At 39.0% G+C, this 23992-nt stretch overlaps 3 protein-coding genes across 6 annotated transcripts; all 3 read left to right on the top strand.

Moving 5' to 3' along the window:
- Positions 1-2607: 2607 nt before the first annotated feature.
- Positions 2608-5644, top strand: LOC115670851 (UDP-xylose transporter 1). Of its 2 annotated transcripts, none has more exons than XM_030592220.2 (9): positions 2608-2769; positions 2878-2919; positions 3550-3683; positions 3828-4012; positions 4128-4195; positions 4283-4415; positions 4670-4831; positions 5017-5286; positions 5409-5644. In XM_030592220.2, the coding sequence occupies exons 3-9, from the start codon at positions 3563-3565 to the stop codon at positions 5514-5516; spliced, it is 1047 nt and encodes a 348-aa protein (XP_030448080.1). In that variant the 5' UTR covers positions 2608-2769; positions 2878-2919; positions 3550-3562; the 3' UTR covers positions 5517-5644. The 2 variants fall into 2 exon arrangements, with proteins under 2 accessions (XP_030448080.1, XP_056165188.1); XM_056309213.1 differs by having other exon boundaries at positions 2864-2919.
- Positions 5645-6155: 511 nt separating this feature from the next.
- LOC115670708 (protein ENHANCED DISEASE RESISTANCE 2-like) lies at positions 6156-14295 on the top strand. 2 transcript variants are annotated; one of them, XR_008815956.1, is made up of 21 exons: positions 6156-6617; positions 7996-8070; positions 8169-8222; positions 8303-8368; positions 8443-8504; positions 8665-8795; positions 8864-8910; positions 9001-9098; positions 9278-9373; positions 9461-9525; positions 9617-9688; positions 9933-10079; positions 10180-10466; positions 10620-10680; positions 10829-11004; positions 11764-11865; positions 11977-12027; positions 12111-12254; positions 12363-12492; positions 12605-12700; positions 13077-13117. XR_008815956.1 is itself a non-coding variant. In XM_030592037.2 (21 exons), the coding sequence occupies exons 1-21, from the start codon at positions 6492-6494 to the stop codon at positions 14088-14090; spliced, it is 2151 nt and encodes a 716-aa protein (XP_030447897.1). In that variant the 5' UTR covers positions 6156-6491; the 3' UTR covers positions 14091-14295. The 2 variants fall into 2 exon arrangements, 1 of the variants encoding a protein (XP_030447897.1); XM_030592037.2 differs by lacking the exon at positions 12363-12492 and adding an exon at positions 13998-14295 and having other exon boundaries at positions 13077-13178.
- Positions 14296-16442: 2147 nt separating this feature from the next.
- Positions 16443-22349, top strand: LOC115670709 (protein-tyrosine sulfotransferase). 2 transcript variants are annotated; one of them, XM_056310171.1, is made up of 13 exons: positions 16443-16776; positions 17306-17397; positions 17792-17957; positions 18062-18133; positions 18215-18506; positions 18857-18997; positions 19902-20006; positions 20119-20266; positions 20616-20662; positions 20774-20833; positions 20924-21043; positions 21629-21763; positions 21883-22349. In XM_056310171.1, exons 2-13 carry the CDS (start codon positions 17334-17336, stop codon positions 22024-22026), a joined length of 1494 nt encoding a protein of 497 aa, XP_056166146.1. In that variant the 5' UTR covers positions 16443-16776; positions 17306-17333; the 3' UTR covers positions 22027-22349. The 2 variants fall into 2 exon arrangements, with proteins under 2 accessions (XP_056166146.1, XP_056166147.1); XM_056310172.1 differs by lacking the exon at positions 16443-16776 and adding an exon at positions 16925-16943.
- Positions 22350-23992: the final 1643 nt, after the last annotated feature.

Here is a 23992-nt window from a genome sequence, read left to right as displayed (position 1 = left end):
TAAAAGTTAGTAGGTGGCATCTTAATATTTTACTCGTGTTAACCGATAAATGAAAGAGCCCCGAACGACTCATTTCTCCACGATCCTTCATCTTCTTTGCTTTGTCAAATATACCTTATTTCATGCTATTTACTTTTTTGCTCATTCTACCTTGGAGTTGATAGCTTGTTTTAATGTTGACTAGATTGGTAACCCTCAGGCTCGTCGCTCCACTATAGGCTATTGTTTTTTCCTTGGTAACTCTCTTATTTCATGGCGCAGCAAGAAACAAATCATGTCGCTCACTCTAGTTCGAAAGCAAAATATCGCATTGCGATGATTATTGGAAGACATAAGAGTATGTCACGATGGGGGAATCGTTATTTACTGCGACAATTGGAGTGCTATCCCAGTAGCACAATGATGTTTTCCAAAGCACACCAAACACATTAGAATCTATTGCCATTTCAATCGGTACTTGTGCATCATGACACCGTACAACTCGTATTCAACTTATCTGTTGATCAGACTATCGATATCTTCACTAAAACATATCTACTTGAGCATTTTAAATAAAGATCTTTTCTTCGAACTCCACTAAACTTCTTCATGTCACCCTGAATTTGAGAGGGACATTAGAGATAATATCTTAATTTCGTATATCTCTCATAATTGTGCATTGTCTTCCTTCATTAATCCCGATTAATTGTAATTGATATTGTAATATTTTGTTACTTTAGATAGTCATCCAGTAAAGCTGATAAATAGGTTCATATACTCCTCAATGTGATATATCGAAATATACAGAAATTTTGCATTTCTATTTTTTGCATTATTTTTATCTGTATAGAGGGCTTTACCAGGTTAATTTTGTGCAGTCTTTGCTAGTCAAACAAACCCGCATGGTCAGAAATTTTCCAACAGCTCATTTTACTCGCGAAGTTTTGTGCATTTGCCAATTTCCGGTGAACACTTCCCTTCACTCGTGAAATTCAATATAAATATCTATCTTTTTATTTGATAAAAAACGCAGTCCTCGTTTCTGGTTTTTTCGTTTTTCTTTTCGATGAGTCAGCTGTTGGGAGCTAATAGGTGTACGAATACACATTTTAACAAACGGTGTACAGGAATTCTTTATCAGAAGAGGTCAAAGCATGTGGAGAGCGTCTACACATAGTCACACTTTCAAGAATTTTAAATTCATTCCTCCGCTTTGGTCCCTGTGCAGCAGTAAAGATGGAGAAAGAAGGATTATAGTTTCATTGATTTGTCTGCCAAGATTCCTAGTGTCAGATATCGAGCGTTGATCAGGACATTGACATCTCTTCTGTCAATTGGTGATAAATGAAGAATCATTGCAACTTCTGTGTCCCCTTTATGCTTGGTAATAATAATAAAAAGCCACTGACCACATAAGAGAAAAAAATAATTAAAAAAAAGTCATATCGACATTTTTTTGTTAGTTAAGTTGAACGGAATCAACGGGAATTTAATTACATTTTTTAATATTTAATTGTACTTTTATGATAAATTTTAAAAATTTCAGTGTATTTATTCTATTAAAAAATTATGAATTTGTTGAAGTGAAATAGAAGGTTCTTCACCCAACACTAATTCTGTCTGGTTGGAGAGAGAGAGAGAGCCCTTTGCTTGCTTTTGCAGATAGTCAGAAGGCCTCTCATGGAGAGACACCTACATTTCACCTTCCTGTCTTGTCTGCCAAGATTTGTTCAATATTTAGCAGCGGCCGGTTCAAGACATCTCAGCTGTAAATAAACATTTGCCGACTTCTAAAACCATTTTCAAGCTTAATCTTGAATACCCTTTCGGAGGAAAACGACGCACACACTGCAAACGCACCTAATTTTGATCCGGACAGCCCGGTTGCGATATCTTGTTACACGAAAAAAACATGGTCAGTTTGATTTCTTTGAAAAGATTGCACCTACACCTTCCAAACACACAATGATCGTGAGAAAAGCGCCTGATACATCTGACATGATGTTCGAGCGTGAACGTCGCGCGAAAAGTAAGAACGGGGCTCTCCTTGCCGTTGTCTCTTTGAGTTTTAGAAGTAAGGAGGACTTGATCCACGCTGCCAATATCGATCCAAGATCATTTACCCTCAAACTCATAATTTAAACTAAAGTATAGTGAACACTTGTGTGCATGTGCATTTGTGGGAGCTCGGAATATAAGTACAATAAGTCTCATTCGGCACCATCAATTTAACTTTCAACTCGTCATCATTTTCTGCAACGCAAGCTGTTATTCCTTGTGGAATCTGCCATTTTGACCAGTCCAGACCGAGAGAGAGAGAGAGAGTGAACTTGACTCCATGGGTTACAATCCAACAGAGGCAAATTGGAGGGAAGACGAGTATAACTTCGGTGAGAGAGGAGTGGCTATGTCGTATGAAGAAGAACTCTTACCTCATTCACGAGAGAGTCTACTAGAGAGAGTCATCGACCACGGATGACGGGTAGTCCTTGCTTCAAGTGGCCGTCAACCTTAACTTGCGAAAGTGATGAGCCATTGCCTAACCGTTAGCACCCTTCTCCTATCATCACCAACCTCTCTTTGTAATCCCCACTTATATACATGCCTTTCAATGCTCTTCTCATACAAGCCAATCTCTCCCTCTCTCCCTCTCTCTCTCTCTCTCCGAGGGTTGGCTTCAAAAAAGGGCCTGATTTGGTGCTTGAACGGTGATTGAAGACCAAGTTCTAGGAGCTAGTGCTATCTCCTCAACATCCTACTTTCTTGCCTTCTGGTTTTTGGTTTTCCTTGGTAAGAACTAAGCAAGGAATTATTATGACATCTGGGTTCCATTATTCTAGTACAGATTCAGTCATCCGCTCTTCCTTCTTATCAATGTCTTAAGACTGATTCTCTCAGGTTTCGTATAACGCCATCCGATAATCCTTCAGTTTCTCCAAGGTACTTTTCTGTTCTGTTCCTTTCTTTTTGCTGTTTCATGTCCAATGAATATTTTTTATGTAACTTGCAATATATGATTTTCATGTCCCTTTTGTGTCGGCGTACTGGAATAATATCGAATCACTCTTCAGTTTATTGGGAATTTGATTTTTTTCGGTTATGAGTTCATTTTTTATTTGTGAGACCTATAGGAACCAATGTATTCTGGCTGGAAAGATTGGTTGGAATGACATGACATTTTCTTTGACATTACAGCCAAACCACCTATTCAAGAAACATATTGTGAGAGTTGTTTAAACCTTAACATTGAAAAAACGCGTGAGATCGAATGGTCACCTAGAAAACAATAAAATTAATCTTCTATGCTAATTAATGGTGGTTAGCAGGATGAATGAACCCCGAGTGCAACATTATCAAATGATATTTTGACTAGTTGACCTTCTCATCTTTATTTGTCTATAGCCAATAGAAAACTTCTGACATTCAAGAAATTACAATATTGTCTTTTCTTAATCCCAACTCCCAGGAGACATTAAAAAGGACTCACCAGCTATGCATTATGTGATTTATCCTCTGAGACAAGTTTCATTTTGAAAGAGATTTTCGTGTTAACCTTGGTTTGTCTGTCAGAAAATATCGCAGCATGGGGGAGATGACAGGCTTCCAGTTGGGTGTGGTTGGTGCTCTCTTTCTCTCAGTGGCATCATCTGTGTCCATAGTCATCTGCAACAAGGCTCTAATGAGCAATCTCGGCTTCCCTTTCGGTAAATGAAACTCTCGTTCGAGTAGATTCTGATGGTCGATTTTTTCTTAGTTTTCAAGCATGAACACGAGGTAAAATTCTTTACCAAAAAAAAAAAAAAAAAAACACGAGGTAAAATTCCCTCCTTTTCTTTGGATGAATGCAGCCACAACTCTCACCAGTTGGCACCTGATGGTAACATTTTGCACACTACATGCGGCTCAACGTTTGAACTTCTTCGAAACAAAGGCGATTGACTTGAAGACCGTCATGCTGTTTGGCATTTTGAATGGCATTTCGATCGGCCTTCTAAACTTGAGCCTCGGTTTCAACTCCGTCGGATTCTACCAGGTTCCTATACCCTGTTGTTTAACAATAGAAGCATTTACAACTGAGAACATTTGTACAATCTTAGTTAAATATTCAAATTGTCTCCTGATTCACTTCTGGTTTCTTATTTTGGCAGATGACAAAACTGGCGATAATACCGTTCACTGTACTCCTGGAAACTCTTTTCCTCAAAAAGCAGTTCAGGTAACATACCCTAAGATCCAGTTGCTTGAACACGGTTTCCTTTTTTCTTCTAGCTATTTTCTGAGACAACATATTATGTTCTTGCAGCCAGAAAATAAAATTCTCTCTATTTGTCTTGATTTTTGGGGTGGGCATTGCCTCCGTGACCGATCTCCAACTCAATTTTGTGGGGACAGTGCTCTCTGGTCTGGCCATCGTCACGACCTGCATCGGCCAAATTGTATGCTTCCTCTTTCTAGAAATTTTTATCTTTCTAGCAAGATGCACCTGAATTCATGGAAGTATAGTCAGTGATGTCTTATACTAAACGAATGTGGATTGATTTGGATGCCCTTCTCGAGAAAACTCCAAGCATACATGAGTACACTTTGAGCTTCCACATCCACACAAATTACCATCTGATTTTTGTGAAACGCCTTTTCCCTTATGGAGATGGATATGAAGTTTAACCCTTAACAATTTTCCTCTCTTCAGTTGACAAACACCATACAGAAGAAGCTCAACGTCTCCTCCACGCAGCTGTTGTACCAGTCAGCACCTTTCCAAGCAGCCATTCTCTTTGTCTCAGGCCCTCTAGTGGATCAATGCCTCACCAAGCAAAATGTCTTTGCTTATAAGTACTCTCCCATAGTCTTGGTAAGTAACACATCCATTCCACTTTTCGTCTGGTTTGTCATGGTTCACCCAAAATGAAATGATCACGCGATCCTGAGTTTTAGACCCACTTGCTTCAATATCGCTTTTACCATTATGCGGACCCTTTTTGGCCCAAATCGAGCAAAAATCATCATGTAATTGTATTGTGAATGAACATGTTGCAGGGTTTCATCATTCTTTCCTGCCTGATAGCAGTGTCAGTGAACTTCAGCACATTCTTGGTGATTGGGAAGACATCTCCTGTGACTTACCAAGTGCTGGGCCACCTCAAGACATGCCTGGTCCTTGGCTTTGGCTACACATTGTTGCACGACCCTTTCACAGAGAGGAACATCATCGGCATCCTCGTTGCCATGCTTGGGATGGGATTGTACTCTTTCTTCTGCACCCAAGATAACAAGAAGAAGCAGTCAACAGATCTCTCCATTTCTCAGGTCCCTCCCTCCCTCTCCCCCTCTCTCTCCCTCCCCCACCCCAACATGTTTATGTACACGAGTCTTGAGAATATGCAGTGAGTAGGCTTTTTCATACGTCCCTCTTTTGGTATGTTTGTCAGATTAAAGAGAAGGATACTGAACCGCTTCTTGATGGGAAGGGCGGCTTGGGCTATCAAGATAAAGAAAGTCAAGATGCCAAGAAATCAAGCAGAGACTCCTTTGTCTGAGATTCAGCAGAGAGCTGAATGGATTTTTTTGGCTTTTCATGGGGTTCCTTTCCTCTTTCCCCTCCTCCTAAGACTTAATTTCGAGTGTAAATGGATCTTATCAAAGTGCAATAATATTCTTTCCCACATTTCAGGGTCACTCTCCTATTTTATGCGATGGTATCTTAATTCTGAACGGTTGCGATTTGGCTTATTACCTTAGATAATAAGTTTTCAATCTAAAGAAGTTGTATCTCTGACACATATAATGAATTGATAAATATTCATAATTAATAAACGGGGGCGTGCATTAGTAAATTGAAAATTACCAACGCATAGATGAATTTCGCGTCATTGGTGAAAATTTCAATTCTAATTTAGTATTCTTTTTTCAAATTATTAGGCTGTGATTTTTATTTAAAACTCGGTATTCTAACTTAAAGAGGAGGGGAAATAGACATATTGTTGGTAAGTCATTGAAAGGTGCACGTTATATGAAAAAATATTGGTCGATACATATTGTACGCCAAGCGCATCTCCGCCGTTCATCGTGTGGGCCCGACGGTGGGGCCCGTTAGCAGTCACATATGACGGAGAAAATGACGAGGCAACGCTTTTACTAATCTCCCTCCAATCTTGGCCCGACGTATGCACCAAAATCAGTTAACTTTAACTGAAAGAAAGCGAGCAACTTTATTTTGGATTTGCCATCTTTTCTTCGCTCGCTCGCGATTCCTCGGAGGTGGCGCCGTCATCACCATCAGCATCGCCAGCATCGACCATCGTCGTCTCCGGAGGAAGGACGAGACGAGAGCACCCAGTTTTCCGATTCTCCGGGGGGGGGGCCCTTGTCTCGCGCTTCCGTTTCCGCTTTCGAGCCCCACCCCGCGCGTGCCGCTTGTGGTGGGTGGGAGAGCGGAGGGGGAGTTGCGAGACGGATTCTGGGTGGTGGTGGGTTCGTCGGAGTAGTCCGAGCGGTTTTCTGGGTCGGATCGAATGGAGGGTTGGTTGTACCTGATCCGCTCCAACCGGCTCGGCCTTCAGTTCTCCAGGAAGCGCTACTTCGTCCTCGACGATCACTGCCTCAAGTGCTTCAAATCTGCTCCTTCTTCTGTAGATGAGGTCCCTTCATCTTCTTCTTCTTCTTCTTCGTACCGTGTAGTTTGCATGTTTTTGAGTTCTTCGAAGTTTTGTTTGCCTGAGACGAAGGTGCTGCTTACGGTGGAGGAACTAATATGCCAAGCGGATCTAATGGGTTGCCGTTGTTTCTATTGATTCGTTTTTGAAGTCACGAGTCGAAATGTGGAGAAAACGAGTGAGAGCGAGCTTGTCGTCCAGTTTTTTGAGGGGATCAACCTCCCTACGCGCAGATATTGACGAGTGGAGATGGGTTTTTTTTTCTGTTTAATGTCGCATTACGTTGTCTGGTGGCTCTGTCTAGACGTTATTCCGCCACACAATCGGGGTGCTAAACTGGGATTTAATTTTTTTACTGTATGGGTTTTCAAATTTCTAGTGTCTGTCAAATGGTGAATCCTTAGTTGCATCGATATATACTGGTCTCTTGAGATTTGATGCTGTATTTGGTCGTTCTCGCCCTCTGCTTACACTTTATCCATTAAGGGTCGATTCGGTAATGGAGCGCACACTGCATGTGCCCAGCTTTTGGCCATGTTCTTGGTTCTCACTACCTTAATTGATTATGATGTGCTGGTATTTTACTAATTCCCACTCCATGCATGAGAAAGTTGATGTGATGTTTGACATAGATTAACAACAATCTCGGTAATTCAGTTGTTTGCCTATCTTTCGGATAAATTGCCCCACTAACTGTGTTGCACAAGACATTCTCTGAGAAATATGTGAAGATGGTCTCCGGTTGTCGCTTGCTTCTGATGTTGGATGAGTATTCAAGTCCTGTTTACTAAATTTTTTTGTAAAAAGAACATCTAAATTTTGGATGCTGACAGTGGATAATAAATGGATTATGCTGGAGCCTGTGCGATTTGATAAAGATGTGATGCCTTTGGTTTGCTCAAAATCAGATTCACAGGGTTAAATAATTGCTGCCGTCAGACAGCATGAGTTCTTAAGTCTTGGTAGTGTTTTGTCAATTACAATGTATGTTAATGTGAATGGGACATGAAGGCTTAGTCACATTGTATGCATAGCTATCTGATATAGGGAAGTTTCTGGATATTGATCTGATTTAGGCATGGAATCAATATTGGTCAATGCCTCTAATTGAGGTAGGAACCTGGTGAATATGAGGAGCATTTCTGGGCCAGTTGATTCAATCCCAGTACTAGGATGTGTTTAAGAAAATCTTGTGCGTTATCTTTTTTTCTAATGGAACCAGCTCTAACTATAACTTCATATTCTGTCTTAAAATAAGCATTTCATCCCTCTATAATTGGGTCCTAAAACATGGTAGCGATACGTATCTGCAAATATCACTGGTTCTCAGAACACTTAATCATTTGCTTCATTTTTATCTCAGGCTTCTGTGAGAAGTGCGATTATTGATTCCTGTATCCGAGTCATTGACAATGGAAGAGAAAGCATTCATAGAAAAGTATGGTCATTTATTTATTTCTTTCCACCAGAAGTCAATCAACTAATGTTTTTATCCATTAACTGCAGTTACTTATAAAAAGCTCTTTGTGCTAACAGGTGTTCTTCATATTTACACTTTATAATGCATCAAATCACAATGACCAACTCAAGGTACAAGAGTAAATGTGACTGCCATTTAAAGATTTTGGTCGAATTTCTCATCTTTTAACTTAAGCTACTATACCAAATAGCTGGGAGCATATAGCCCTGAAGAAGCGGCGAGATGGATTCATGCCTTCCAGGAAGCAGCTATTAAGGTTTAAATTTCTAGCATTAGTGGGCAAGACATGCCTTATTTGGACTCCAGACTAATGCTTTATTTTCTCTCTAGGGTGGTCCAGATCCTGGTGCTAGTGCTCTGGACTGCTCAACAATGAGCTGGCAATCATTAAGGTGTGAAGAGTTATACGTTATATACACTGAAGCACTTGGTTTATTATTGGCGTGTTTGTTTTCTATATGCTGTTGATAAGACAAACTATAGCTGATGTTGTATGTTGAGATTATGCCCCAATTCTTATTTTGGTTACTAATAATTTGTTTATGTCTGTAGATTAAGTGGTTCCAACAGAGTAAGTCATGTTATTCCGGTAGACTGGACTCTTGGTACATCCAATCAGACAGATATAGTCGCATCAGATGTTGTTGCCCCTTCACCATGGACAATCTTTGGTTGCCAGAATGGTAATATGTACTTCCTAGCATACTCTTGATCTAGCTCGCTCTATTTCCTAAGGCATAAATCTATGCAGGTTTGCGACTTTTTAAAGAAGCAAAAGACCGGGATTCCCATGGGAAGGTTAGTTAGCTGTTCTTTTCTCTCACTTGCTGATTTCAATGAACTGATTGATTGCTGAGCAAGCAACTTGCAACTTTTTCTCCTCCGCAGTGGGATGACCATCCTGCAGTAATGGCTGTCGGTGTGATTGATGGCACATCAGAAGCCATTTTTCAAACACTCATGTCTCTTGGTCCATCAAGATCAGAGTAGGTCCTCTTTGTCAGATATTTTCCATCTGCAAGTTAGATGACCTATAGGCTTCAATACCATTTTAATATGATCTTCGAATTTGGCTTATATGGAGATTTGGAAGAATGCTGTGTCTTCCTCCGATTATACACGTTGTTCTAAATTTTGCTTGTCTATGAAATCTCCAATTCAACAGATGGGACTTCTGTTTCTATAAGGGAAGGGTGGTTGAGCATCTCGATGGTCACACTGATATTATTCACAAGCAGCTGTATAGCGATTGGCTACCTTGGTCAGTTGAAAAATTAAGCAATCACAATTTTTCCCAAAGGCAGCTTTCTTCATTTGTGGCTCTCTCATTTATGTGTCATACATTCAGGGGAATGAAATGTAGAGATCTGTTGTTGCGTCGATATTGGAGAAGAGAAGATGATGGAACATATGGTATGCACTCTATTGGATATTACTTACGGGTTACATCTTTTACTGAATCCAGTAAAATATGAGGTGACATCTTTGGCCTATTACTTTGCAGTTATTCTCTATCATTCAGTGTTCCACAAGAAGTGCCCCCCACAGAAAGGCCTTGTCCAAGCGTGCCTAAAAAGTAATGTATGCTTGAATCTAATTTAATGTATGCACCTTATTGAGTTCCATTGCTATATCGGCCCTGATATTTCATTCCCTAGACAAAAAGTTGCAGGGAAACAATGGCAAAAAAACGTGTTCATCTGAATCTCTGTTTACAAACATGACTATAATTACTTGTTTGGGTGGTGAACCTGCATGATCATACTTTGGGTGCTGCGAAGCACACAATTTCTGAGGGAGTGGAATTTTTCTGTCTGTAGGTGGAGGATATGTCATCACTCCTGTGAACCGAGGGGAACAATCAGTAGTAAAACACATGCTTGCTATTGATTGGAAATATTGGAAATCTTACATACGAACTTCTTCAGGCCGGTGTATAACAATCAAAATGCTTGGCAGAGTTGCTGGTGAATCTGATCTGTGCATAATTAGTTATATCTAATAAGATTGCTTCACTATAGACTCTTCCAACGTTAACTGAAAGCAACTAGCTTATGTTTTTTGCAGCACTAAGAGAGTTGTTTCAAGCAAAAACGGGGAATTTTTCCTCAAACTTTTCATCAGGAGAGCTGACAAGAAATGTTATGTTGCATGACGATAGACTTGTGGAATCGTTAAAGGATGGTAGGACAGTGGAAGAGATGAGTGATGGATCAGGTAAGGCACCTTCAGAGCATGCTAGCCTTGTCAGCCTAAACGATGCTGCTGATGAGTTCTTTGATGTTCTGGAGCCATCAGATGACCAATCAGAGAGTGGTTGGTCTCATGATTTTGTGCCAGAAATTTACCCTCAGGTACCCGCTAACATAGAATGGTTATGACCGGGTGATTTAATCCTAAATCGTTAGTTGATGGAGTTCTCATTAGTTTTAAATTGAGGCACATGGCCTCTTGCTCTCCATGTTTCGAGTTTCTCATCCGATTCCCATCCCACCATCACATTGCAGGGACGTCATCCAAGATTATCAACTGCTGCTGGTTTTGTGAGAAAATTACATGACCTTGCAGGTGAACAAAATCTTTTTGGAGCACCTATAAGCTTATATAATTGTCCTACCCATTTGCTGCACGCTTTCTGTCTTAAAAAGGCCATCTCATGAGGACCATGACCTATATTATTGGATGTCCTGGCAATTGAGACTTTTGTATGTTGTAGTTCAGAAGAGGGGCTATGTTGACTTACAAGAGATGGTGACAGAAGACATTGTCTCATGTTGCTATGGAACTACTCTTCCTAAAGATCCGACTTGCATGTTGACTTCCAGCTGGACTGAGGCAGACCCTTCAACTTTTTTAATGCGCGGAAAGAATTATTTAAAGGACCATCAGAAGGTGTGTACAATACACTGCACAGATTAGCCAGAGCGCGCTTGCTTGGGATGGCACTTGCTCATACATTGCCTGATATATTCATCTATATGACCCATTTGAAGCGTTAACAGAGACAAAATGGTGTCTACTGGCAGATGACTGTAATTTTACGTTACAGATTTGAGTTAAAAACTATGCCTGATTAATGTTGGTGCTTTGTTGTATTTTCTGCTCTGTCATTCTGAACTCATGATCCTCTGTAGGAAGTTCTACTGATTACGGTTCCGCCGTTACCTGTTGGCAGATATGATTTTAATTGGGATTGTGTTAACAAATTGCCTATATCGAGGGGTACCTTATGTGCTTTAGAAATGTAAAAGGAGCATTTGCATGAAAAAATATTCTCAAAGAGTGAAATCATTGTGTGTTGTTCATTTTGAAACTAAAGTAGTATATATAGTTGGCCAAGGCACTTTTTCTTTTCTTTTCTTTTTTATTTTGTTTTGCCATAAGGCCTTAGGCACTTGTTTACATGACCACTTTCATTGTTACCTCAGAGAACCATTGATTGGTTGGCTTCTGTGGACTCTTTTCATGCAATGGATCCACATAATACTAGGTGAATGAATTGACAGTTAACTCTTCAGTGGAAGTACCTAGTGGTGAAGTTTTTTCATATGACCAATGTTCTTGTAGTGTCATTTCTCGATAGAAAGACATCATATTTTACTCTCTCTCTCTCTCTCTCTCTGATGTTATTGCTTATGAACTTACCTCCAGGTTAAAGCAAAAGGAACCTTGGTGCAAATGGTTGCTGCAGATTGGCTAAGATCTGACAAAAGGGAAGATGATCTTGGAGGAAGGCCGGGGAGTATTGTTCAGGTTCAAACTTAAATCCAATAATTTAAATAACCTCTTCGCTAAATTCGCGTGTGTTTGTCTCAACATGGTGGCATTTATGAGCTTTCTGAACATGCTGACTTTGTTATGCAGAAATATGCAGCCCAGGGTGGATCAGAGTTCTTTTATATTGTAAACATACAGGCAAATATTTTCTCTTATCTATGTTAACCGAGCTTGATGTCATTGCCATTATTGGTTATAAAGATTCATGTCCTGTGAAGCAGGTACCTGGATCAACAACCTACAGCCTAGCACTATACTACATGATGAGCACTCCCCTGAAAGATGCACCCCTACTGGAGAGCTTTGTCAAGGGGGATGATGCATATAGAAATTCAAGGTTCAAGCTTATACCTTATATTTCAAAGGTCAGTATCCTTCATGATTGCTTTGATATTTAAGAACCTAGCAGTATACTTTCGTGATTTCACTGAATGACCTGACAAGATGGTTTATCCACCCAATGTACTGCACAGGTAACCATAAACAATTCACTTGTTCTTCTCAAGTTTACCTCGCATTTTTTTATCTTGAGGTTCGATATCTACTCAGTTACATGACTATAGTAGAACACGACCAGACAGGAAAATATCTGCCTCCAATTAGGTGCTATGCTATGCAGATTAGCTCAATTTGATGTATACATTTTGTTTAGTGGCATGACCAACTTCTTTTGTATGTTCCATTAACCTTGTTAATTCTTTTCCTTATTTTTCAGGGTTCCTGGATAGTTAAGCAGAGTGTGGGAAAAAAAGCCTGCCTGATTGGCCAAGCACTGCAAATCAATTATTTTCACGGGAGTAACTACTTGGAGGTAACTCCAGTGCGTTTTAGCTTCGTGGGATTCGATTACTTGAACTTGGCATGACACTATCAGATATATATTGGAATACAATGGTGCATTTGTATTGATAGTTTTAAAAGAATTTTCATCTTGGCATTCAGATGTTCTTTTGACCGTTTTGCCACTGAACATGCTTAGCCATTTATCATTTCTTCTTGGATTCATCCCATTTGTGCATTTACCTCATTGATCATGTAACATTACATGATCACAATGCCTGTGCTAGGGCTTGTCGGTTGTTAACCCATTCACTGCATTGAAAGACTGAAAATATAAATCACAAAGTTGAGACCTCATGTAGAAAATTTTCACGTCAAAGCATGCTAACCCTAAATACGAATTACAGCTTGGGATCGACATTGGGTCCTCAACAGTAGCCAGGGGAGTGGTTAGTCTGGTACTCGGTTACCTTAACAACCTGGTTATCGAAATGGCATTCTTGGTGCAGGTAGAAGTGTTCATTTCGTTTAAGTTGTTACAGAAGTTTCATTTTGCCGTCTTAATAGGGTGCGTTTGGTCACTTGCCAAATAGTGACTGATTCTATTTTTTTGTTCCCGAGAACAAAAAAAGAACAGAAATCCGTTTGGTAAATTTTTTGTTTCCGGGCACAAATTTGTACAAATTTGTTCCCAGAATTAGTTTTGAAACAAAATCAAGAAGCAAAAAAATGTTAATTTTTTTATTCTGGGAACAAGAATCAGAAATGGAAAAGAATTTTTTTTCTTCTTCTTCTCCTTGGTTTTCTTCTTCATTTTCTACAGGCCGGTTGCTGGCCGCCGGCCACCGACGAGGGCGTTGCGGCCCTCTCTGGTGGCCTGCGAGGGCTGGACCCTTGGCGCCTGGGCGAGGGCCGCGATGCCCTTGCCGGCCCTAGCCGTGGCTGGTCGCCGGCGCCGACGACCTGGCCATGGGCCAAGGAAGGGGAAGAAGAAAAATAAAATATAAGAAATATTAAAAAATTTAAAATATTATTAATAAAAAGAAATTTTGTGTAGTTACCAAACGTATTTTTGTTCTTTTTTATTCCAAGAATAGAAATTTTGGGCAGTTACCAAACGCTTTCAAATGCTTAGAAATTGTTTTCGGGAATGGAATAAAAAAAAATCATTTATGAGCAAAAATTGTTTTTGGGAATAGAATGGTTACCAAATGCATCCTTTATGTTTACTGTGCATTTGTTCCACCAACTATTACTTCATATTCATTTCGGTCCCTCTTATTTTATTTCTGAACCCCACTGGTGCACGGATTGTCTGTTCTCATCAGGCTAACACAGAAGACGAGCTGCCCGAGTATCTTCTGGGAACTTGCCGGCTTAACCATCTGGATGCAGCAAGGTCAGTTCTTCTCAAACAGTGATATGATGGTACCTCCTGTTCTCTGTATCTCATCTGGCAGCATGGCAAGCTTTGCTCGGTAGGGTTGCGGAAGAGAAAAGGGGGTGTAGTTTGTAATTTTAGTACAGACGCACATTCGTTAATTCAATCACATTAAATGTGGCAAAATTCGCATTCTACCAGAACAACAACAAAGAAAATCGACAAGCGTGTGGGGATTCACTTCATAGTGGTTTTATCTTTTTTTCTAACGTAGAGGCACTTCTGACAGTGATGATGCCACATGTCCTCATCATCTTAAATGAGTGGGATGAAGAGATCAATGTAACTAGCCAGAAACGACATACCATTTTCTCTTGCCACAACACAACATGCTAAACCACTAAAAGTAGATTGTGGCCAACATAGTTCATGTAAGATAGATCGAGAGATGAATGTAGTTAGGAAGGGTCCATCTCATGTTGACTATAAACAGTAAACACCAACAAAAAACAAAGGCAAAAAAAGCCCAACATTCCATAGTGGGCAAAAGCATCGAAAAGGGCAGTGCCCCCCCCCGCCCAATCTGTCTTGTTCACGGACACTTGGGTCGCCCCTATAAGCCCTGCGTCTGTTCCCAATGCTCTCCCTCGATCTTGCTTGTCCTTTCTATTCCAGATTTCAAACCCGGAATTGTATATGAAAAGATTAATACGAATAAAGGAGTGGGGGCACCTCCAATTTGTTTATTGTCAAGATAAAAGAGTATTGTCGACGGTTGCCTTGAATAGTTTATTTCTTGATGTATAGTTGAAGTCGAAATTGAGAGAATATTTTACTTTGAAGATCGTCACATGACACCCAACTTTATTTTTGTGATTACCGCGTGGGCATAGTTGTGCCACACAGCCCGTACTCGACCAATTAGCATTAGTTTGGTGATTTGTTGTCCTCAAACTTTCATCACTTATCAAATTTTGAATGTAAGAACGGATAAAGAATGTGCACGTGTAATTTAGAAATGGATTGAGAGCAAGCATGTTTAAGTATATTGAGTTGTAAAATAGATAAAAATAATAATAAATATGTATATCTTGAAATAAGTTTCTTTTTATCTTTTCCAAACATTCATTTCTTTCAACTTATTTCGTTCATCTTAAATTTGAAAAGAGAAAAAAATGAAAATAAAATATCTTTAAATATATAATTTATTCATTTGATTTGAAATTAAGTCAAAAAAGAGAAATTTATATTCTTAAGAAGGACAATAGTAATAATTTGACATATAGCTTTTGTCAATTACATTAAAGATTGCATTACTTATCATTCAATTTAAAAATGAATCAACTTTATTTTGAAGGATGGCTAATTTTATTGCTTGATTAAATTTCATTTAATATCCACCATATTTATAGCAATAAAAGAATAAAAAATTGCAATTTGAACCATGCACGTTACATTTCATTTAGTTTTATTTCCTCATTTTGAAATTCACTTATTTTAAATATAGCTCACATCATTTGAAGCAAATTTGTTTTTAGCAAAAAATGATAATGAATTTTTTTTTTACAAGACACACTTGATTTAAATTCGAAATATTGTTATAAAAAAATCAGATAACGAGAGATAAGTTCATAAATTTTTATTGTTAAAAAAATTAGTCAATAACATAAATTACAATGATATATATTTTAGTGAAATTTGAAATAGATTGAATATTTTGTTTAAATCTAAAATTATGTGTAGAATCTATTAGGTTTAAGCATGAGGATCATAGCTGCTTTCCTCTTCTCTGTAGACAATAAGCCTTCATTTAGTGTCCTCACAAACGAAGACCTACTGCGAAATTGCCATTTCATGGAAAGTGAAATTTTTTTTTCAGCCCTTATGGTGCTCATCATCGTGTTAGTCAGAAGAAAGGATCATACAATTTTTACGATCGTAAGAAGAGAAGAGATTGTACTCCAATCATTGAAATTAACAATTTATAACGATAACGAATTCCGATCTAATTTCAGATAAAAAATTCTTATTCGGGTACAGACATACGAAAAAGAAATATTTACAAATATGTTCTCGCACAAAGCGCATTCAGATAACTAATAAGAAATATTTTACCTTTTTAAATATCAATCACACATGAGACGAGAAAATTTATGCATTTATCAACGAGTATCTTAGTTTAGCAGTTAAATATTACTTTAGTAATTTTCTTAATTGGGTTACCTTTTCGGGCGGATTAACAAAATCCCATTATTCGACCGAAAAAACAAAATCAAATTAAAAAAATTTGCAAATTAATTTTTTGGTTTTTGTCATAATTGCCCGATTCCATTTTTACCATTCCGGTCCCTCTCCTCCTCCCGACAGCGACACGCACCACTCCCTCACTGCTGCGATCGTCGTCGTCGTCAAACGTGTTTCCCTCTCTGCTCTCTTCCAATCGAGTCGCTGCTGACTCTCTCTCTCTCTCTCATGCTCCCTCCTCCTCCTTGCGGCGGAGGTCTTCTTGAGGTCGCTCGCCGCTACGGAGGAGGGGCAATTCTTGCTATCTCCGCCCGGCAATCGGTCCCCTTGTTCGGATGCCGAGAAGATCGCTGGTAATTGCGAAAGTGGTGGTGGGGCACCGGTTATCGTGAGGCCTTGTCTGGCGGAGCCAGCCACGGAGATCGAGAAGAATTTAAGAGCACGAGGCTTCGGGAGTCGCCTGCAGTACACACATACAGGGGGTAGGTCCACTTCGTGCCGTATGGTCTTATTAAAAGAAAAAAAAAAAGACAAATTTTTATGCCGTTCCGCATTTCGACATCGTCGCCATGCTTCGGTTTTTAGCTTGTCTCGAAATTCTGTGATCAGGGTTTATCTTTTGAATAAGAAAAGAAGGCCCTCTTTATTGGTATGTCGATTCTGGTTCTTCAATTGACAGGACGTGTCCGTTTGATTCGTTTGAGAAAGCTCGCGCCTTTCGTTTTGGCTGGAGTTTTTTTCTTTTTGGGTTTTGTTTGAGAAGGTTGCATGGATTATCCAATGAGTTCTTTTTTTTTCAAATGGGAGAGGAAAGGTGTTATTTGAGTTGCTACTAGGTGCTAGCTGGGCACTGCTAAATTTGTAATGGAGCGTGACATTGATCTGATAGTTTTGAAGTAAAGGCTAAGGAATATGATGTAGCGTTTCAGTTCAATTTTTTTAAACTGTTCTGGTTGGTATGGGTCTAGCTGGAGAGACTTATAAGGACTTGTTTGCCGATTGTTTTGTCAGATTTCGTTCTAGCTGGTGTTGGAGTAGGATGAGGCTGATGGATCCTACTCTAAGCCTGAGGCTTGCTATTTTGCTGATTCTTCTTGCATTGGGTAAGTGGGGGGCAGATTCCGAATCCCATCTTCATTTTTCACCGCCCTTAGCTTCTTTCCCACCTTGTAATGCTGAATGTTGTATTATTGTTTTGTCTTAAGCGAGAGTGATAAGAAGGGATGCTTTGTGCGATCTTCCAAGTCACGAGATTAAGTATGGAATTCCATTTACTGGCTTGAAACTGAGTAGTTGCTTCCCTCCTTTGCAGCTCGGTTGAGATATAATTCTATTGCAATCAGTGCTTTGTCATATATTACATGGTACTAGGAGGATGAAGTTTGTGTGAATGACCAGAGTGTTTGGGAAAATATTAGGGTTGATCATGTACATATAACTTCTAAGCTTGGCTTTTAGCTCAATGGGGTTTTTAACTTTCCCTGGTTTCTCTATCAGCTAATGCTTCCCCTCACAAAAGGGATTTTGGGCATTGTGAGAATGTAGTGAAGAAGTGGGCTTCTTCTGCACCTAGTCTAGAAGTTAAAGAAGACAAACACACCCTGCGAGACTTGCTGTTCTTTCTCCATGTTCCAAGAACAGGAGGACGTACGTACTTTCACTGGTAATTCAAATCTCTCTTGCTGCAGAGCGCTTAGTCGTAGTTATTGGTGCATACATCGGACGACCCACCAGTGTGATTCCTTCTTGCTAAATCTGTACTTGCAGTTTCCTGAGGAAGTTGTATCCTAGTGCTCTGGAATGCCCTCGCTCTTATGATAAATTGAGGTTTGATCCCAGGTATGACCTTTTTTTCCCCTTTTTGACATTTGTGTTGTGCATAATTTTTTATGCTTAACCCGATTCTCTGCCACTGTGTAGGACGCCAAAGTGCAGGTTGTTGGTCACTCATGATGACTATAGCATGATGTCAAAACTTCCTAAGGATAGAACATCAGTGGTGACCATAATAAGAGACCCAGTCGATCGTGTTTTCAGTACATATGAATTCTCGGTGGAGGTAGCAGCTAGATTTTTGGTGCACCCTAATTTAACATCTGCCACAAGAATGGCTGGGCGCTTGCGCAAGACTAAAGGATATGCAGTTAGTACACTGGATATATGGCCATGGAAGTATCTAGTTCCTTGGATGAGAGAAGACCTATTTGCAAGGGTACGCTTGTTATATTGCATGATACTAGATATTTTCTCCATTTTTTTTGCCTCTATCGATGATCATCGGATATTTCTGGCCAACTGATTTTTGTTGGAGACCTTTAGATGAAGATGGATGATTCACTTGTTTGTCTAGTGGATAAAGTAATCTAAGCAGATCAATCTCCTGGGAAGGAGCTGCCGGGAAATTCTGGGCGAGAGGACGGGGGGGGGGGGGGGGGGGTTATAAAAATCAATGCTCCACGACCCTGTGTTGTATGCTGTTGTTGTTTTCTGTAATTAAATGGTCTGTTTTGTGTTATATGCTGCTGTTCCATATGTGTTTACTAGCAGCCTGTTTCTCGACAGAGAGATGCGAGAAGGCATAGTGGATCCAGGGATATCTATGGCAGCGACCCCTACAATATGGAGGACATGGTAATGCCATTGCATAAGTATATCAACGACCCTATTGCTCGAGATATAATTCACAATGGTCTCACGTTTCAGGTAAGTTGAATCTATTTAAATCTGTGTTACTTGTCCATTTCATGTCTGTTTCGTTTCCAGGCGGTTGAAGCGTGAGTTTCACCCTTCTTCCTTAAAATTGTGATCTTTCTTTCAAAATTAATATTCTGGTTAAATTTTAAGATGAAACATAGGTTAAAGGCCTTATTCTGAGATGTGAAATGTACTTTTTATTCAAGTGCCAAGGTTCTCTGGAAGGAAGTCTAGATGGGATAGAGAAGCAACCATTTGTTTGATGACGGTTCTTCTGTTCCTTGAGGATAAATGCTACTCTTGAGTAAAAATTTGGTCGATGCCTGACATGCACTTAACATACAGTGTAGTAATTTGCATCAACTTTCCGAAGAAAGGAGAACAGAGCCTTAAAGGACATTAGGAACAGAGGAGTTCCTTTGTTTGATGAGAGTGTGGAATTCACATGCTAATTCACAGAGCTAGTCTTGCGGTGGTACCTGTCAATGAACTTCAGTTTTCTTGTGTTGGTGTGATGTGTTTGAGGCCTTGTCTTTGTGTTGATAAGAGACTTGTTATTTGGTTGCTAAGCATACCCTATTATGAGGGAAGAGTTTATTGCACAATTTTTTGGAGTTCTCTAGTTTATAGAGATAGGAGGTTCATTAATTCCACCAGATTGCCTGGTAAGTGATGTCTATAGAATTTGCTTTTGATGATTACCGAGTAAAGACAAGGTATTCGGCATTCTGCTTATGACAACTGGAAAATCATTCTTATTTTTCTAACTGCCCTACAAAAGTTTTAAAACCAAACTTGTGCTGAGATTCTGGTGTCGTGAACCTGTCTTGTCTGACAAGATTCTATATATCTTAAAATCTAGTATGTAGTGGCCTAAATAGACCAATCTCAGGCTAAATTTTCTCGCTGACAGATTGCAGGGTTAACTAATAATTCCTATTTTGCGGAGTCACATGAAGTGCGTCACTGTGTTATGCAGCACGAAGAACTGGGTGAACTTGTCCTTGAAGTTGCAAAGGTCGGTAAAATTGGTTATTGGGTTTGAATGGATCATGCTCTTATATTGTTTTCCTAATATTGTGTTGTCCTTTTGCGGTTGTGATCATGGTAGATAATTGTAAATCTTGCAGAGGAGATTGAACCATATGCTGTACGTTGGTCTCACCGAGGACCATAGGGAATCTGCAACAATGTTTGCAGATGTGGTTGGTGCGCAAGTAATTTCTCAATTGAGAGGATCTAGCTCTGATGTGCAGACTGCGGCAACAAATAAATTAGGTACATGTGGTGCTATTATTACTGTTTCTAGCCTCGAGGTACGGTTTGTTGGTTCTTATGAACTGGTTTTACTGAATATGGTTGAATAGATAAGTTGATCTTCTGGACCAAATTTGCTGGTCAATTTATGTACTTCTACCCTTCTTCCTTAGCTACTTCACACCAGTTGGATCTCTATCAGAATTCTTGTGTTTTTCTGTTGAACTGCTAGTTTATGTTAAAGGAGGATTCCTTGTCCTTCAGCTTGTTTTGCCATGCTTCAATGGCCTTCCATCTCTGAGTTCCATAAGAACAAGATTCAAGGGTTTATCATCATTTCCTTACCTGAAGTTATGTACATCTGTTGCAGAACAGAGCTCCTTGTCAGACAGCGAGCCTGATGACGAACACAGTCAGGTAGGTAGTAGCAGAGTGTGTGCATTTTGCTGAATGTAAACCTTCCTCAATCGTTGCTAATAAAAATTGAGTTTCCTTGTCTCCTCATTGTTTTCTACTGCCTTTTTGCAGAATGCCACTTTGGAATTTGAGGTTTCTATGAAGGAAATTAGTGAAGCAAGTAAAGAAAATGTAGGGCATTTTTTTCGCGTTGTATCTTCTACTGTGTAAGGAAATTGCATCTTGGATAAGTAAGTTCATGGTAGATCTTGTATATTTCAGATGACAGTGGGAGAACTTATGGAATCTTATGAACGTTGCACATCTACTTTGAGGAAGTCCCAGTCTCTCCGCCGCATCTCTTCCTTGAAGAAAATCTCCCCTGCGAATTTTACGAAAGGGGTGCGGTCAACTTTATGCTTTTGCTTCTTGAAAGTAGTGATGCTAATTATTCTTTTACTTCAAATTAATTACTTTTTACCCCAGATATAATATATTTTGGGTTTGCTGAAAATGAAATTCTTCTGTCAAAAGAAAGATTATATAAGAGATTTACTATTCACATGGAAACGAGCGATAAGAGGTTCACATTTTATCTGTGTGCTTCCTTCCATCACTCACATACCGAGTTGTCTAGAATTGACTTGTCCATTACGTAGATAAAATTTTGACTCAGGATTGTTGTTGTGTAGCTTCTCCTGTTAGATCTGGTTGTTATTATAAATGTTGAATACAGGGTATCTGTCATAATTTTAACCGCTGCTCTTAAAAGATATTTGAAGTGTCATGCATATATTAGCCTAATTCTTCTAGCTCACTCTTTTTTTAATAAAGCTAAATGCTCACTGTGTCCTGCATGACATTTTTACTATGCTTGGTTAGTTCCTTCGAAAGATTTCCTCCAGTCCAACGCAGTTGCTTTCTGTTATTCCTTTGGAAACATTTCCACGTATTTCCTGCTAATTTTTGGACACTTTGAATCTGCAGTCACGTCGTCAGGTCGGTGAAGCGGTTCTTCAGGAGATAAAATCACTGAATAATCTTGATTTGGAGCTCTATGAGTATGCTAAGGATATTTTTGCTCAGGAACATAGACGGTCCACCCAAAAGTCCGTTGTTACAGTTAAGTATTCAGCTTTGTACCGCCATAAGAAGGGAAAGATTTCATTAAATTTCGTTAACCAATCCTACTACTGATAAGCACAACTGAGTGAGTAATGTTCCCTCATTTTATTTTGCAGGAGAAATTAGAGGACATGATAACCAGTTCATATGGCACTTCACTTTGGAACCGCGTTTTCTTATTCTTGCCCATCATATTGCTCCTCGTATTCTTTATTCTTTTTGTAAATGCTAGGAGAAGAACATCAAAAGTGAAGATATGAATGTAATTGCTTCCCAAAAATTATTACAGATCGCAAGGTCTAAAGTCTCTCTGGGTGGTAGAGAGAGATTAATTTTGATACGGCGACAATGCGGTACATGTTGACATGCCTCCGGTCTGAAAAAGAAGAAGAAGAGGTTCTTGAGATGATACTTACTTTATTTTTCTGATAGGAAGGAGTCCTTTTAATTCCTCTTTGCTTCTAAATGTAGCCTTCACTTTGTTTCTCAATTTGTTTGTTAAACCCCCTTTCAGGTTGAATTGATAGTCACTGATCTATAGTATGATATGAGGCTAATGCATTTATTAGCATTCCGTGAGCCATTTGAAAGCAAATTCAAGAGGCTCCTAGAGCTGCTGACATAGTATCTTTGTAGATCTGTTTGGAGGCCTTATAATTTAATATCATTTAAATTCTAATTTATGTGCAAACTCCAGTCATTGTCCCAACTTCCAAGTCAGCTTGCACCTTTATGGGGGCGTCGGTTTCGTAATTTTTCAAGGCTCCTCCTTTAATAATTTGCAGTCTTATGGAATTAATGGAGAGGTGAGTTTAACATCTGCTCTCAACAAGGGAATCCGACAAGGGTACTTTCTTACAATTGTTCTATATCGTCCGTTATGATATTATATGTAACGAGAGAATTAATTCTTCAATTGGTAGCGAAATTATAATGCAACTTTAATGGTTAAAATTAATAACCGCCATAAATGTAAATTATAGCTACGTTTCTCTTCTCGCCTTATCTGAAAATCTCTCTCTGCCCCTCTTGTTGCTCCCTGATTTGAGCCCGTTTACCTTGGTCCATTATTCATTTCTCTCTTTGAATTATAGTTTTAAGGTTCTGGGTTTCCACGAAAATAGCTGAAATTAGTTCACGAGTCGTAGTTGAGCACAACACGAGGTCAGATCTTATATCAGAAAATTTCATGCCTTACGACATGTCCTGTGTGAATGAAATGAAACCCAAGTTGATTTGAAGACATGGGGTGTTTGTCGGAATTTACTTGGTTTATAAATATACTTTTGCTGGTGAAAACATTTTTGATCATAGGTTTAGTTCGTTTTCTTTAAGAAATTTCATTGACTAAGACTATGCAATTCTGTAGTCAGATTCATGATACTCCAATGGTCGTCTGTTCAAATTTACGCAGATTTATACCATATAGAAATGTTTTTATCAAATTAATAAGTAAGAATCTTTCTTATCCTTTGATATAGGATTATGAATGTTGTTTACTATGTTCTAACTTTTTTTTGGTCTGATAATGCTGTATCATTTTACTTGTATAAATTATATATTTTAAACTAGTTTTTTTTTTTTTGACCGATCAAAACAAAAAAAAACTAGTTTTTGACTGCAACACCACCACACAAACAAAATTGCTCCATCTAATCAATGCTCCGCATTGGATTAACAAGGCCTATTACTCCGCGAAGATGATTCAGACAATCACAGTTCCATTTCTTTTGAAACGTTTACTAAGCTCGAAGAATAATCCGAACAAAATTGAAAATGGAAATAAGTTACGTCTCAAATAGTGAATTTGGTTGGTCGTTTCATTGTGACTGCTATCCTAAAGACAGGCATGGTGACAACTGACTAGAACCAAACTAAAGGAAGCTTGGGATTTTCTTGCCCGTTCAATTCATATATAAAAGCTGTTGCCTTTCATTTTGGTTGGAGCATCAAGATATGCGTAATTGGGCTCCAGAGCTTTTCCCATATTGGCTAATGCATCGGAACCTTTTGTTTTGAAAAAGTTGCGGAGATTATCTGATGGGTGTTATTAAAGACAGTTCTAAATTCGAAATGGACTTTGGCACTGATCTAATAAACATTGGAATTAGAAACATAAGAATAAAGTCCATTTTTTCAACTGTTTTTGTTGGACTTGTAAAAACTTGTTTGTTGATGTCTTGTTAAAATTTTGTACAGAGCAGCTGTTGGAGTAGGATGAGGCTG

Source organism: Syzygium oleosum, unplaced genomic scaffold (assembly GCF_021117445.2).
Source record: "Syzygium oleosum isolate NSW1041296 unplaced genomic scaffold, Sole_v2.1 Sole_v2.03, whole genome shotgun sequence".
Taxonomy (NCBI): Eukaryota; Viridiplantae; Streptophyta; class Magnoliopsida; order Myrtales; family Myrtaceae; genus Syzygium; species Syzygium oleosum.
This window is presented reverse-complemented; position numbering and strand designations above follow the sequence as displayed.

Bases quoted from the DNA above. Each gene is read 5' to 3' on its own strand.
- LOC115670708 (XM_030592037.2), top strand. From the start codon at position 6,492: ATGGAGGGTTGGTTGTACCTGATCCGCTCCAACCGGCTCGGCCTTCAG. The intron at 8,369-8,442 runs GTTTAAATTTCT...TTTTCTCTCTAG, and splicing joins TCCAGGAAGCAGCTATTAAG to GGTGGTCCAGATCCTGGTGC. The intron at 8,796-8,863 runs GTAATATGTACT...AAATCTATGCAG, and splicing joins AATCTTTGGTTGCCAGAATG to GTTTGCGACTTTTTAAAGAA.
- LOC115670851 (XM_030592220.2), top strand. From the start codon at position 3,563: ATGGGGGAGATGACAGGCTTCCAGTTGGGTGTGGTTGGTGCTCTCTTT. The intron at 3,684-3,827 runs GTAAATGAAACT...GGATGAATGCAG, and splicing joins CAATCTCGGCTTCCCTTTCG to CCACAACTCTCACCAGTTGG. The intron at 4,416-4,669 runs GTATGCTTCCTC...TCCTCTCTTCAG, and splicing joins CGACCTGCATCGGCCAAATT to TTGACAAACACCATACAGAA.
- LOC115670709 (XM_056310171.1), top strand. From the start codon at position 17,334: ATGAGGCTGATGGATCCTACTCTAAGCCTGAGGCTTGCTATTTTGCTG. The intron at 17,398-17,791 runs GTAAGTGGGGGG...TTTCTCTATCAG, and splicing joins GCTGATTCTTCTTGCATTGG to CTAATGCTTCCCCTCACAAA. The intron at 20,834-20,923 runs GTAGGGCATTTT...TGTATATTTCAG, and splicing joins GTGAAGCAAGTAAAGAAAAT to ATGACAGTGGGAGAACTTAT.